This window comes from Vanacampus margaritifer, chromosome 6 (genome assembly GCF_051991255.1).
Source record: "Vanacampus margaritifer isolate UIUO_Vmar chromosome 6, RoL_Vmar_1.0, whole genome shotgun sequence".
In the NCBI taxonomy this organism is placed as follows: Eukaryota; Metazoa; Chordata; class Actinopteri; order Syngnathiformes; family Syngnathidae; genus Vanacampus; species Vanacampus margaritifer.
Window position 1 is genome coordinate 28625761 of NC_135437.1, and position 16175 is coordinate 28641935.

General features: G+C 37.2%; 1 protein-coding gene across 1 annotated transcript; it reads right to left on the reverse strand.

Moving 5' to 3' along the window:
• Nucleotides 1-732: 732 nt before the first annotated feature.
• Nucleotides 733-16095, reverse strand: rasef2 (RAS and EF-hand domain containing 2). The gene is made up of 17 exons (XM_077568144.1): nucleotides 15733-16095; nucleotides 14455-14607; nucleotides 10400-10490; nucleotides 8740-8835; nucleotides 6599-6676; nucleotides 6365-6480; nucleotides 6201-6269; nucleotides 5645-5717; nucleotides 5489-5544; nucleotides 4818-5025; nucleotides 4626-4727; nucleotides 3267-3411; nucleotides 3067-3148; nucleotides 1952-2066; nucleotides 1769-1885; nucleotides 1581-1657; nucleotides 733-1484 (listed from the first exon to the last, which is right to left on the reverse strand). Exons 1-17 carry the CDS (start codon nucleotides 16008-16010, stop codon nucleotides 1376-1378), a joined length of 1965 nt encoding a protein of 654 aa, XP_077424270.1. The 5' UTR covers nucleotides 16011-16095; the 3' UTR covers nucleotides 733-1375.
• Between the last annotated feature and the right edge of the window lie 80 nt (nucleotides 16096-16175).

Below are 16175 nucleotides of genomic sequence, written 5' to 3' on the forward strand. Positions count from 1 at the left end.
GAGGCAAGAGTGTAAATTTCCACAACAGGTTGGTTTGGTACCAACTTTAATCATACGTCATACTGCCCTCAGGTGGCCAAGGCACACAAAGCAGAAGCAGCAGCATAATGCCCATTGAATTAAAGCAAAAAGTGACGAAAACGGTTGAATTCTCTACTACATTATATTTGACATTCAAGTTTTATATAGAGTGTAAATTTTCCTCATTCAAATACACATTAGAAAGTTAGTTTTTGAAAGATAAGAGCTTGGTTACAACCAGACGTGTATTTAGACCATTTTTGGGGGCGCTTCATTTTTGAGGAGCTGTTAGATCAAAAAGAGTACCCTTCTCAAGAAATTAGGGTTGGGATATGTTTATATTTTAAGTCCTTTTCTCCTTTGCATAACTTTTATTAGATTTGATTTACTCACTGACTTCCCAAGCAATTTTTGGAGTGGGAAGTAACCCCAAACCACAACAAGCTACCTATCACATACCCCCCACCCCGTTGTAGTACCCAAGCACCCCTAAATGTCTTTATAGCACTCCTAAACCTCAGATCCTCTGGTTACAACACAAATACAAAAAGGCAAATGGATTTAGCTCACTCTTGTTCTTAGCCGCTCATGGATGGCCTACAATTTGACTTGGGTCATGTACTGTACGTGCATATGGAACCGGGCCAAGAACAGCCGTTCATATAAAGGATGTAAGGGTTACAATTACTTGAAAGACCAATGGAGGCAGCATTCTGACAGATGTCAATCTTCCCAGAAGATTTTATTAGAAAAAAATTCAACACATAAAAAAAAAAAAGGGGGAAAAAAGTGCTTTTACCACAGTGAATGTGTTCAGACTAAATATTATACTGTCCAGATTGAGGTTTAATAAAATAGTTCCACAAATGTAGTTTCACACCTTAAAAAAAAAAAAACTGATGCTGTTCTTATAATACAAAAATGAACAATTTCCACTTTGAGTTTGCAAACCAATAAATCTGGTCAATCAGGAACAAGTATTTACAAGCCAATAAATACAAAAATATAAACGTGATTGATCACATGTACAGTTATATTGGCATTTGTACAATTGCTATTTCCAGGCAGTGCAGTAAAAAATCCATTTGCAGGTTATGATCCCATTCTTTTTTTTTTCCTTTTTTAAATAAGAAAATGGCCTTCATTACCCAAAATTTTATATAAATATACAGCTTAATAAAAAAAAAAAAAAAAAATCCTGATGGCGGTACAGTGAAACTTTCATGATCATATGATCCCATTTTGTAAAAAAAAAAAAAGTAAGAGAATGGACATCATTAGCAAAAATTCTATATAAATATACAGCGTACTACAAAAAAAAAAAAAAAAAAAAAAAAGTGATCTTGACGTGCGTCTACAGGCGGCAGCATGTGCCGAAAGTTTTCTTGGCGTTTGTCGACAAAAGATCCACCGGCGACGTTGTTGTTTTCGGTTTCACCACTTTCACGCCCTTCTTCACTTCTCTTCAAAGCCAACAAACACACACAAAAAAAAAAAACAACAAAAGTCAGCCACTCAAAGTCTATTTGGAAATGCAAATGGCAACGAATGACACCAACCTGGCCAGATGGAGCACCGCCTCCACCACGTTGGTTCCTTCCTTGGCGCTGGTTTCGCAGAACAAGGCGCCGTACGCCTAAAACAACAGCGGAGACGCGACGCCATCCATGATTGGATGAACGACAACAGCAAAACGCACGCGCACACAGCTCACGAATTGAGAATTTCTCCAGGCAACACAACCAACCGTGGCCAACTTCTCTCCATGCAAAGTGCTAACGCAGCGCTTGGCGGCCATCTTCTCTCGCATGTCCACCTTGTTGCCAATAATGCAAACGGGAACTTTGTCCTCCTCCGTGGCATCCTGGACGCAGAGCGGAACACGTCAAAGCAAAGTTGGTTTGGGTACCGACTGCACGTCGGCTCGTACCTGAATCTGATCCAGCCAGTCTCGGATGTTGAGGAAGCTGCTCTCGGAAGTCACGTCGTACAAGAGCAGAACCCCGTGAGCTTTGCGGAAGTAAGACCTGGCGATGCTCCGGAACCTACGGACGTGCAAAAACAAAAAATAATCCATTAGACACTCACGCAAATAATATGATAATAACAAATATATATATATATATATTTTTTTTTTTTTGGAGGGGGGATGATTTTTAATATCTTTGGAGTAGATCTATATTTTTTCTTTTCTCATATAATTTTCTCATTTTTAAACAAGTACAAGTACATCTCTCTGGTGGTATGCAAAAGATTCACTTGAATAAATGCATACAAATGCACATTCTTTAAAATTCCAGTACATTTATTCCAGTTTGCATTTCATCCTTTAGCAATGTTGTTTTAAAAGCTGCATTTATATCTGTGTGGGAATTCTGACTTTTCTACAAAAATAAATAAATAAACTACTTTTCTTAGTAATATTACAACTTTAAGAGTACTTTTAAAATTAATTTGTCTAATTTTTATACAAGTACACGGGCTTCCTCTGGCGGTTTGCAAAAGATTCACTGGAATAAATGCACTTTAAAAATTTTTAATTAAGGTACATTTATTCCAGTTTGCATTTCATCGTTCAGCACTGCTTGCTTTCAAACAATTAGGTACAATTTTTAACATTTTTACGTGTAAAATATGTCAATGTACATTTATTTCCCCCTGTATTAAAATGCAGTTATGTTCAAACTGTGTTACAGCAGATTACAATAATAATAATAAAAATAATAATAATGACAAAAATAGAACAATAATAATAATAATAAAATAGAACTACAATAATAAATGATGACAATAAGAATAAATAAAAAATACAAATAATAACTTATTACAATATATTCCTCAATTGACAAAATAATCAACATATTGATCAATTATCAAACTCATTGAATGCAATTGACGGCTACAGATGTCAAAAATCCATTTTAACCGGGCTGGCAGTGAATGAGTTGAAATAATTGTTATTCGCAGCCCGAGTCTATATTTTTGTTCTATTTCGCCATCCATTCTCTCATCCGCATTTACTTTCAAGGCGAGTGATTGCGTCACCTTTCCTGTCCAGCCGTGTCCCATATTTGCAGGTTGGTCTTCTGTCCGTCCACCAGCATCTTCTTGATCTGGAAGTCAACCCCTGATGCACAAGCAAAGACGCCATTAGGCTTCACAAGTCTCGCGTTAACGTTCTCTACATCGGCGATGATCAGCTGTATTGAACTTTGGATTTATTTGTTTATTTTAAGTCAACATACCCAACGTGGTCTGTATGTCCGCTTTGAACTGGTTGCGGGCCAGTCGCAGCAGGAAGCTGGACTTGCCAGCTCCAGCGTCTCCCGCCAAGACCAGACGGTACATGGGCACGCCGTCGTCGCCGTCCGACAAGTCCGAGCCCGCACTCTGACACAAACGCAACACAAGTCAATCTTAAGACGGACACTCGAATCTCCAGACTGGCCCCAGTATGGGAACAAACTCATCATTCTTTACTCTCAGTGTCACTGCTTGTTTCTTCAAAGACATGATTTGGCTTTTTTTCCTCATCATGACTATTTGAAAAAGGTTATACCAAAAAATTTTTAGCAAAATTAATTACAAAAAAATTCTCCTTAAATATTTTTTCCCTCTGAGATTTTTGAAAATTGCAATTTTTCAATCAATTCCTGAAACTTTTTTTTCAATTTTGAAAAGCCCCCCTTTATTATTGTTGAATGTTTTTATTAGCTACTTGACTTTTTAAATTTATCTTAATATTACTGGAAAAAAGTTTCATGTCCTAAAAAAAATATGTATACTGCAAATTAAGGCATTTTCTGGAAAACCTTCTTGAGTATATATTACCTTTCTCATCATTAAAAAATAATAATAATACAAAGTAAATACATTTTTAAAAATTACAAATATATTAATATAAAGTCTGAATGAAAAAAAAAAAGTCTGTCCTAAAAAATAAATAAATAAAATACAGCCAACCAAGGCATTTTGTGGAAAACCTTTTAGAGTAACTTTCTCATCAGAAAAAAAGAAAAGACAATTATTTATTTATTTATTTTTTTTATTTATTTTTTTGGGGAGATTGGGATTTATAGTTTTAATAATTTATATATTTATAGTATATTAATATAAAGTCTGACCTTTTACATTTACCTTATTACTGGTTAAAAATAATATTTGAATGACGTTACAAGTTATTTACATAATATTTTAACTATTTTCTTAAAATATTCATTCATTCGTCTTTATTGTCAAAATATGATATACATAAAATACTTTTAAAATATGTAAATATAACAATTCTAAAAATCTGAGTCTAATCTTAAAAAAAAGAAGAAAAAAAAAAGTATTGAATGTTATGCATAACAGCAATAGAAGATATGCCCGCGAGGATGTACAGATATTATTTTTGTCCACTTAGTGTCACCATGCTCAAATTTTACACTGTCGTGTCGGTCTGTAAAAAGGCGTGGCCTAGCCCGTTTAGTCACATGGGGTGAGCGAATGAGAGTGCAAAGTTGGCTGGCTGTCAGCCAGTTTGCGTGTTGAGCGCCTCTGGGCGTGAATGGATGAACACATGACTGGAATGCAAGTGAAAGTGCACCGGTATTGCCGTTTACCTCTTTAGTGAAGGCGGACAACTGCTTTCGCATGCAGGACGCGTTGGAACTTCCGAAGCTCTGCGCCAAGGAAAGCCCCGCCTCAGATTTGGTGTCCAACAACTGCCGCATGAAGTCAAAAGAGGAATTCAAATGATTGTTTTCGGGCTGAGAATTAGTAAGGGGGAGGTGTGGGGGGGTGGGGGGGGTGACCTCGCCATCGGAGTGGGCGCAAGAGTAGCTCCGGTGGATGGTCTCCGTGGAGCCCCGGCCGTCGTCCGTCTCCAAGTCAAAGTCGCTGGCCGAGCTCTCGGTGGTGTCCAAAGGCAGCGAAACGCCGCTGTCCAGGTACTTGTCGGCCCACAACGACACGTCGGACATGGTTGACATGGTCGACATGGTCGACACGTTCGACTCTAAGCTGACAAAACATGAAAAAAAAAAAAAGTCATTATTCACTTGCATTTTTAGCACCCCCTTTAAAATAAATAAATTATATATATATATATATATATATATATATATATATATATATATATATATATATATTTAAATAAATGCTTGATTTTTTCTCAAAATTTCTTAATTACAAATATTTATTCATTATTGCCAGATTATTATTGGCTTGAAAATATAGTTCCATTTTGAATATTTTTTAATTTATATCAAATGTAACTTCTTACTGTACACATTCTTTAATAATAAATTCAAGAATAAAAAAACAAACATGTAATGAATAGAAGAACATTAGAAATAATGCAGTGTCTAACATTTTATTATTTTTATTTAAAATGAAACCACTTTTTTTGCCACTTCCTTGTCATTTCATGCCATTCAACTTATGGGGAAAAAAAAAAAAAAAACAAGTGGTTGTTGTCACCGACCTGTTGTGTTTGAGGGTGCTCTGCCTGACGGGCTTCCTCCGAGCAGGCGCTTCATTCTTGAAAGAAGAAAAAAAACAAAAAACGGGACAGTCAACTTGTGCTGACTTTTTGTATTTAATTGACTAATTCCAATTCAAGTATGAAAGTGAAACTTGCCTCGCGTTTGGTTTCAGTCACCAGCGTCGCGCGCAAGCCGTCGTTGCTGTCGTAGAGCTGCTTGTTCAATTCCCTGCCAAGGAAATACTTTCATCATTTGTTCTCATTTTAAAAGTGACCCAACAAAGAAAGCGGCACAAAAAGCGGCAAAGAACTTTCCATAACATTTGATCCTGGTCTCATACAAAAGCTATTTTTCTATTATGTCAAATTTTAACAAGGTGCAAAAAATAAAATAAATTTAAAAAAAAAAGCAATTAAAAAAAAATACCAATGAGCTTGAAAAAATAAAATAAAATGATCTTCATGTCTGTGTAGATTCTTAGTCATTGAATCGAGGCAACTGGACTCTTCTGGTTGTTGAATGAGCTTTTTTTTCCGTCTTTCCCAAAAACATAAAAAAAAAGACTTTTGGTAATTACACAATTTGACTGACAAATTGATCAGTTTGAATACGTTTTCTCAGACATTCATATTTCAAATATTATCAGTTTAATGGGGGTGTGGTGATAAATGAAGTACAAGTGCATTATTCCCCGATTCCAAAGAGACTTACTGTAGAATCTGGACTTGACTGGAGTACGACTCGTACTCGATGACCATCCTCTTCAAGTCGTTTGTTTCTCTGTCGACACAAAGAAAAAGATGTGTGAGGGGCGGGGGAAAAAAAAGAAAAAAAAGAAAGTGATTGCGCTCGGTGTCGGTCGCTCGAGCCCTCACCGCTCGTGCTGAGCCCGTTGGTCGGCGAAGGCGTTCTTCAGCTTGTCCAGCTCCGTGCGGAGGGCGCCCACGTCGGTCTGCGCCTCCAGCAAGGACGAGCGCAGCAGCTCGTTCTCCTGAGGAGGAAACATTATTTAGTCGTCGGACCCAGCGGAACGGAGGGTTAGCAGTGCGAGCGTGCGTGCGTGCGTGCCGCCGACGCCGCTCTCCTCAACGCCCTCACAGTCAACTCGCCTGGGAAAGTTGGCCGATGCGTCTGTTGACTTCAAGCTCCTCCTCCTTGGATTGCGTGAAACGAGACTGCGCTTGACTCTACACGAAAACAATTACAAGTAGGAACATACGTCAAGCTATTAACTTATTTGCACACGCAGACTTCATTGTTTCTTCGAACTTGATCCAGAATCTAATTTTGCGCCAGGAATAGTACTTTTAAAGTGAATGCAAAACTTGGTTGACTTATTTCTACATAAAAAGAGCAATAAAAATAATTTTGTGTTTGTGTGCGTTAAAACTTATTTCTAAAAATAAATAAATGAATACATTTTAGACGTTTGTGTGCGATAAGACTTACTTATTTCTAAAAATACATTTTAAAAAAATTGTTTGCGTGCAGTAAAAAAATTTTTTTTTAAATAAAAAAATAAACATTTGTGTGCGGTATAATTTATCTAAAAATAAATAAATACATTTTTGTTGTAGTTTTTTTTTTTTTTTTTTTTAAACGTGCACTAAAGGAAAGGATGAAAGGATGATTTGAGGCTAATTTTAGGAGGAGGCTAACTGGTCGTGCAGCTTTTTCCTGTGAAAGGAAGAGCTGTGCCAGTTTACCAATTGCAGTTATGAAATAAGATCAAAACAACTAGTTAAGCTGGAGGAGGTTAACTATTTTAAAAGAAGTTTAAATTTCAGGGCAAAGACAAAAGCATACATGGATGGTGTCAATTAATTTGCATTGTCCTAAAAATAAAAAACTTTTGCAAACAGTTTTTTTACTTGGCGCCCCAAAAAAATTTGTTCACAGCAATTTTTTTGGTTTGTTTTAATTCCAAAATCAACACAAACCAAACCATGAACACTGTTATGTTCCAAAGTGCCCGATCATCATCATCATCAACTCAAGTGTATTTTAAGCAACAATTTCCCAACACATGATTACGTGCATTGCTCCGTTCCAGAACCTGCTTTTCTGGACGCCGCCGTCAATGAGAACAATAAATTAAAAGGGACAAATAGACTTGTTAAAGAACTTCCAGGAACTAAAAATGTACTTTCAATTTGGATTACAAAGATTTGTCGACAGTGGATGTTCTACGAGCTAAAATAGGAACAAGCTAGCTTTGAACGTTTTAGCAGTACATTCACGTTGGGAGGTTATTATTTGATTGTGCGCTTAAATAACCGGAAATGTTCAGACTAGCATTGCAAGCACACACGTAAAACATTGCGTGCATGAAGACCGTCGATTCGGATTGGAACCTTCACGCCATTTCCGGGAGAAAGTCTTCGGCGCTCTTGAGAGCTTTTCATCCGAATCATTTGTGACGTCGTCGGGTCGGTTCGGCTGGCATCCTGGCGCCGCGTAATTATCAAATTTGTCGTTGCGTTTCATTGGTCTTCACGCTCGTCCGTACAGCTAAACTCGTTTGTGTTTACGTTCCTCAGCTAAAAAAAAAAAAAAAAAAAAAAAAAAAAAGCCGGTCACATTTTTTTTCTAATTGTTTGGATTTTTTACTGTGTGAAAAGCAACCAAAACAGAAAGTGAAATGTACAAAATCATTTTTACTTTTATATTTGCATATTTCACTTGAAGGACAAAAGTTGAATCGGTACTTCAACTTTTACCAGACCGTGTTTGTTTTAAAATAACTCAAAATAATCGCCATGAATTGCTGAAAAAAAAAAGTGAGGACACCCCTAAGTGAAAATGTCCCAACTGAGCACATTTCATCATTTTCCCTCCACAGGTTCATGTGGTTTTGTTAGTGTACAAAGTCTCAGGTGAGAATCAGGAGCAGGTGTGTTAAATTTGGTATTCCAGCTCTCAAACTCGTTACATACATATATTTTGACATTATGGGCATTTTCCCATAGGGGTGTGCTCACTTTTGCTGTCAGGGTTATTAACTATTAATGGCTGTAATTTGAGGGATCAATACGTCATTTATATATTTGATAACACAGACTACGTTTCATTGTGTCATTTTTATACTAAGAGAAGATATAAAGAAATGTGAGGGGTGTGCTCACTTTTGTGAGATACCGCACAAGGCCGGTCTTCAGTTGGGAATGTTAAAGCCTCTTGCCTGCCAGTTACGCAACACCTTGTAATGTTTACCCGGCGGGCTGAAGATGGCGAGGCGGGTGCCACCAACCTGTAGGAGTCGCTCCACGGTGGCCTGCAGGTCGGCAATTTGGTTGCCGTGCTTCCTCTGCATGCTGCTCAAAACCTCCTCCATTTTCTTGCGCTCCTGCGCACACAAAAGCCGAGCGGTGAGAGAAACCAAACCGCTGAACAGAAGCTTCTTTGTGTGCATGCGACTCACTAGCAGCGACTGAGCGCTCGCATTCGAAGGGCAGCGGAAAATACCACCAATACATGCATACAAGTCACTGGCAACCATTTTGACTGAAGCAACCCCCTTCGCTCCCGGCTGTTTGACTGGATTGTGACAGATTTTTGCATGGCCCACAGAATATGGTCTTCTATTGCTATAAAAACATGGAACCTACCAAGAGAAAGGTTAGAGTCTCTTCTTTCATCAGGGAAAAAAAAAAAAAAAAAAAAAAGTACATTTGTATCCGTTTGGCAGCAATTAGCATTAGAATATAGCTAAGTTTCATCATTATTCACAAACCTGTTTAGAACTGTAGGGGAAAAGAGCTTTTTTGCAACGTGGCCCCGGCTGATCTCATACTCTGCTGCCACCCGCTGGCTTTCAGCGACCTCTTCAGGTCAGAAGCTGCATCAAAGCCTTCTATATGCCCTTGAACCCCCCCTTCAAAAAAAAACAAACAAACAACCAAAACATAGAAATATGTTTTGGAGAGTGAAAGTATTAAAAAAACGTAATTATATGTTTTTGGGCTTGAATGAGTTTTAATAAGCATTTTCTTCCCTGTACTTGTACTGGTTTGTTGGTATCCTTTATTATCAGAGTGAATGATATGAATGTTTAGCGATTCAAAACGTACTAATCAAGTGTAAATGCTTTTAAATCCAGTTTTGTTTTTTTTTGTTTTTAAATATCATGTTCTCCAAAATCTTATTCGTGCACTGCACGTTTTTTGTTGTTGTTGTTGTTTTTTTAAGTCATTTTAGTAAGGTCTCTTTTTATTTCTTTACTTTGAAATCTCTTCAATCTGCAACTGCTTTTAAATGTTGCACTTTTCATGACAGTATGTGGAGCATATTGAATTATGTTATGTATTGAAATGCACTAGAAATCAGTGATTTAATTTTATTTATTTATTAATTTGAACCCCTCGGTGCTGGCAAACATCCAAACAACGTAAAATATTTTCTTTTTTTTTTTTATAATGCACTCCCTTAATTTGGGGTATTTTTTTAATGAAGAAAAAAAAAAAAGTGTCATTTGTGGGATTTTACAGCAAATAAAGACATCGATTCTTAAATTGCAATATACAAGGACAGTGCAGATATATCCAACGTGAGCACAACACACTTATTTTTAAGTCGTTCATTGCCGTGGACGTTTATATTCGTCCATTGGCCTCAAACCGTTTGAAAACTTTGATTTGCACCCCACAAGGACGGCGCAAGTTTGATTCCCGGTCAGTGGCCCAACGGGTCATCTCGTCTCAAAATGATTCCAAAGAAATCCCGCATGGTGAAAAGTTGAAAGATTTTCTTTGAATCATTATTGAATTGCTTGGCCCCTCCCCCTTTATTTAAGCACTGGGCTAATGTTCAAACAAATAATGACACCGTTTTTTTTTCAGGAATAGAAACAAGGAACACTTGCAAACCGGGAATGTTTTTGGATGTTGTAATCAAGTTGAGATCTTTCTCACCTCAGCCCGGGCTCTTTCCTCGGCCCCCGCCAGTTGCCTTTGCATGTCGTCCTCCACGTCGGACAGCTGGCTGCTGCTCATGTCCGCCACTCTGCTCGACACACAAGCGCAAACAAGGATCACCAAACGAGCCCTGCTCCGAAATCAAGTGTTGAAAATGGAGCCGCGGATGCTGCGCGGCGGGGGAGTGAAAGAAACAGGTTCGAGCAGCGCATTTTGACGCGCTCGACTTCCTTCAGCGAGGAATGCCGCTTCTGCCCCGCCTCGTCGCACGCGGCAGGTCACTGAGGTACGGGAACAACGTTGACACAGAGGAGGCTCGGGGTTTGTGTGTGTGTGTGTGTGTGGGGGGGGGGGGGGCAGTGGTTGTAATCTCACTACACTCAACTCTCACTCACCAGATTCAAAGTGCTTTGCGTAAGATTTTTTTTATAAATGTCTCAACTCACAAACTTGTTTTTGTAACACTAACCCAAGGATCAGGAAATGAAAACAATATTTTTTCTCTCTTGCAATTGACACGGTTACGCAATACTCGTTTGAATACAAGCAGCTTGATGAATGATGACTTATGACATCAACATTTGTTATTTAGGCAGCACTAGGAAGGAGTTTCTGGAGACAACTTCTTTTAAAACAAGTTTGACTTTATTTTTTGTCTGTACCAAAAAAAAAAAAAAAGATTGTCCTAACCGTGATTTCCAAATTAATTCTTCATATTTATTTTATTATGAATTCTTCATAAATCGAGCAGCCCTAATTAAATATATATATATATTACTTTGTTAATTTAATTTAAAAAAAATACAGTCAATTAAAAAAAAAAATTCTCAAACGTCGACATGTAATTTCCCCACACTAATAATAAAAAGCCATGCTTCAGAAAACATATTTTCACGACCAAATACAGTTGTTAAAACAAAAATATATTAAAAAAAAAAAAAAATCCAACTAAATGATTTAGCATGCTAAGAGTGCATATTTCAATGTATATTCCATATATATATATATATATATATATATATTACAACATTACTAACACTCGCTTTTCTAAATTGCTTTGAGAGATCATCCGGCGTGCTACGGGAAATGATCCAATCTCACTTAATTATGTTTATCAATTGTTCATCTAATCTAATGATAATCTAATCTACGCCAGCGATGTAGACAAGTACAACAATGAAATGCGCTTCCACTAGATGACGCAATTAAGCTTTGTATGCACCTGTTGCCACTCATAGAAACAAATAATAATAATAATGCAAGTAAATTGAGATCAGTTTCAAATACTGCTAATATTTTTGGTGACAAATTTGACTGCCATTTTTCTAAATGTGCAGTAAAACATGTTCACAGGTGAATACAGGTTCAACCCGTCGACGGGTGAAAATAGCTTTGCGCGACATCCGCCCATCATACTTGACCTTTTTCAGCGTCTGGCAAAGTTGAGTAACAGGAGCCATCAAGGAAATGTTAACCAGGATGTTGGCAACTCATAAAAACAGCCATTGTGTGTGCGATTATTGTTTTCAAATGGTGGCAAGCCCGCGTCACTCACGGTGGAGATGCCGCTGATGCCGCCGGGTCTGATCAACAGATCAACACAAATGACGTTCGCAGGTATGATATCTTGAAAGTCAAGATTATTTACAGGACTTGGGCTGTGCAACTCATCTAAATTCTATTACACTTTCAGTTATTACACTCGACTGGGGCTGGGCGATATGACCATGAAATTAAAATCTCAAAAAAATAAAATAAAAATCATTCTGGATGATTACGATTTGAATCAAAATAATGAACCCAACAAAAAAAATGATTTAAAGGTTCCATTTATTCAAAAATAAACCCTGAGCAAAATGTTCAGACAACAATATCGTATACTGATTTCAAATACATTTTAACGTAAACTCAACATTTATAGTTTGTGCAAAAAATAGCCATTCAAAAGAGTGGATTATTTACATGTTGTAGCTTATTTTCAGCAATTCGATTTTGATTAATCAAATTAATCATCATTTAAATTAATTAAATATTTAATTTATTGCCCAGCTAAAAAAAGGGATTATTAATACAAATTTTGAATTGAATAAATACTAAAAAAATATAAATTTTACATTAAAATATTACAAATATTAAATTTGTACATTTGCATCTTTTTTAAATTTCAAAATAACTAATTTAATAAATGTTTCATCCAAAAGGAACGCACATAATTACAGTGTTTCAAATAATTTTATTTGTCTGGATAATTTTTTACGTTTAAACATTTTCTTGTTTTGTAACAAAAAAATAATTGATTGTTCTAATCGTGAATTGAATTATCAAAATGATCGTGATTATTATAATATCTTCTTCATAATCGAGCAGCCCTATACAGTTTCAGTTTGAATTTCATAGATATTTATGGTAAAAAAAAAAAAAAAGCCAAGTGTGGGGAGTCTCTGTCACCAAAACGGCCTATAAATAATAATAATAATAATTTTCTCAATGCATCAAACATTGCAGGTGTGTGTTTTGTATCCTGGTATGGTATCAGTATGGCTACAAAGTAAGCGAAACAGCTCGCTAGCTAGCTAGCTGTAATGTCGTGAGAACAACTAAACCTATTACTGCTGTGGGGGAAAAAAGTAGAAGGAAATGGTAGCTAAACATGAGAATGGCATTTATGTTTGTGATCTGCATCTGATCTACCATCTGTACTATTACAAGAGTTGGACGCCGCATGTTCGGAACCTGCTTTTCATGCCTGCGTGGAGAGTTTGACACGAAAACGCAAAGTAACCAAACAACAGTTGCCTTTTTTCTTTCTTTTTTTTTTTTTAACATTATCCGTGCACATTTACGATACACTGCTTTTGATGTAGATAAAAGAAGGATGAAGCAAAACCCTCAAATTATAGAAACTGTAAAAAAATGATTGCTATGGGTATGTGAATTTTTTTTTTCTCATTTTGGTAAAGCTAGCATTTAGCGATACATGGAACCAAAATAAACAGCCCTTTTGATTGGCTTCCATTTTCTTTCACGAGTTAAAATTGATCGTAGACTTCTGTCTTAATCCATTTTAGTGCACGCTTCTCCTTTGCCGAGATAATCCATTTCCAATTTTTACATTTTGAAATATGCTCCAGGAAATTTTTTAGTTTTTTTTAGACTATAAAGCACACTTTCCCCCCCTAGTTTGGTTGATCCTGCAACTTTTACTCAAGTGCAACTTGTACATATGAAATTAGATTGTAAGACTGATGTGTTCAATGTGGCATATTTTTTTACGCTCAGCTTTCCACAACTGCATTTAAGATACCTATTCTATGGGTGTCGGGCGATTCAAATTTTTTAATCGTAATTAACCGCATGACTTCAATAGTTAACTCACGACACACTTTATATCCATTCTAAATGTACAAAAAAAATATACAATATTTTAAGTTTTCAATGTTAAACAGAAATATGGCTGCATCTTTTAGTCATTGACAGTCATTTCATAATAATTCATAAAATTGAGTTGAAATTAAAAAGATGTATTTAAAAAAAAAAATAAAAAAAAAACTGATTTTGATTTTTGTTGGTCATTTTTCTGCCACTAGATGGCATCATTGCATTTGTAAGACGTTGGTGACAACTCAGTGCATTTTTCTTTTCATATTAAGAGCTATCTAATCTTTAACAAAAAAGCAACTTGTGAAATTCTGCACATTTTTAAATTTTTTTAAGTACAACTTGAGCCCAATCTCCACAAATATATGCATTATTATTACATTTATTACTGGTAAATTTTGACGCGGACGTGTCTGCTGCGTTGCGACTGGAATTCCGGGCTGGTCATTAATCGTGCGTTAAAAAAAAGAAAAAAAAGAGTGAAATTAAAGGAACTTTAAATGAACACACTCATTTTGACACCCCTATAGTATCAACCTTTACATTTGTAAATATAATAATTTATTCCCATAAATCCCACTTATTGCAATTTTCCTGGAAATGAAGAAAACTTTTGTCACATTTTGTGAGCCACATTTTGTGAGCCTACCGACGCGTTTTTTTTTTTCACTCACCGCCTCAAACTGGCCTCCAGCTGCTCACATTCCAGTCGGTTGTCCAGGCTTTGGCTGACCACCGAGTAGACAACTTGCTCGTACTGCTGCAGTAAAACGGGCTCGCCACACGACTCCATCGCCCGATGAAGGTCGGCCAGCTGCTCCCGAAGACTGCGCCACAGAAGAAGAAGTAGAAAGCCGAGTTACGCAGACATCACGGCCATCCAAAAATTTGGCGATGGGATCACATTTAAGATCTCATTTGAATGTTCTTTCTTTACCAAGAAAATCATTTTGCAGTTTTGATTGACACGGTCGGGTCACATTTAACAATGTTTACGATTGAGATTAATTACTACTTGGCTGTGATGAAACGCGCGACTCCATTTGGAATGCTGCTGACGTCCACATCATAAAACAATAGGCCGCTTCTCAACACATCTATTAGTGAAATGGTTTGAACTTCAATCATCCCTTTGGCAATACATCCTGACAGCTATCAACGATGCTCAACGCTCGCTCAATATTGATCACTTGTGCAATTAGCTCCAGTCGACACATCTCAGCCAAGGTATCTTTGTTTGTTTGTTTTTTTATTAGATTTTTTTTTTTTTGTGACACTGCACTCTCTAGACCAGCTTTTTTTTTTTTTTTTTTTAAACAGAGCTACTTCTTGGTTACTGCTTGATGACTATTAATTAGATGCTCTTATGAATAACGATCATCTTTTTGTAAAGACTGATCATGTTGTTGCTTTCACAAAAGTAGTAAACAAACAAATATCCAAACACAACACTTTATTTCCTTCACTTCTATAAAACTCCCAGTAAATCACAATGTCCTATCACCAGTGAGCCTACCTGGTGATGATGGTGGGCACCATTTTGGGAACTCTTATCCTGCTTGTGTGTGTGTGCGAGGTTTTCATCTTCGATGCACTTCATGAAAGCTTTACTATCTCCTTTATTACGTTTCTACGTTACAGTTTGCCGTAAAGTACTATTTTTTTTCTATACTTTTTAGATTATATTTGACAATACAATACAAAATTTTCTTTCTTGACGCAAACTGCTATGTTGTGTCCATTTTCAAATGTAGATTCAAGTACGTCAATATTGAGAACTGAAAACTAGGAGTACAGCATTTGTATTTCTGTACAGTACTCAAGTATTTGTACTTCGTTACTTCCCATCACAGACTGCAATCAATGACAGCTTGAATGCATTTCCCTTCCGAGTAAATACTGCAACGTATTCATGAGCTCCATATGGTGAAATGAATTGACGACCAGCTGACCTTTCAGAAAGAACCTGTTCCGCATCGAACCGGGCCGCGAATTCCATCCCGGTACCGGCTAGACCCCTTGCCTGGAAAACCTCCTGGAACCTGGACGAGAACCTGCCGTAGTCGATGCAGCCGTCCTCGTCCACGTCGAACTTTCCGAACAATGTTTGGACCTCGGAGTCGTCCACGTTGAGCTCCCGGCACACCACCGTGAAGTCCTCGAACTCGATTTTGCCGGACTGGTTGACGTCACAGGCGCAGAAGAGTCTCTTCAGGTTGCTGGGCTCCATTTTTCACGCACGTTTAAACTTTAGAAGCGTCACGCGGCGGCTTCTTTTGCTTCTCACATCCTCCAAATGACAAACGCACACACACAAGCTTCTTGTAGGTGAGCTCCGAGTACCTGATTGGACCAATGGGTGTCACGTGGGCGGGGCCATTTAGGAATAAAGGAA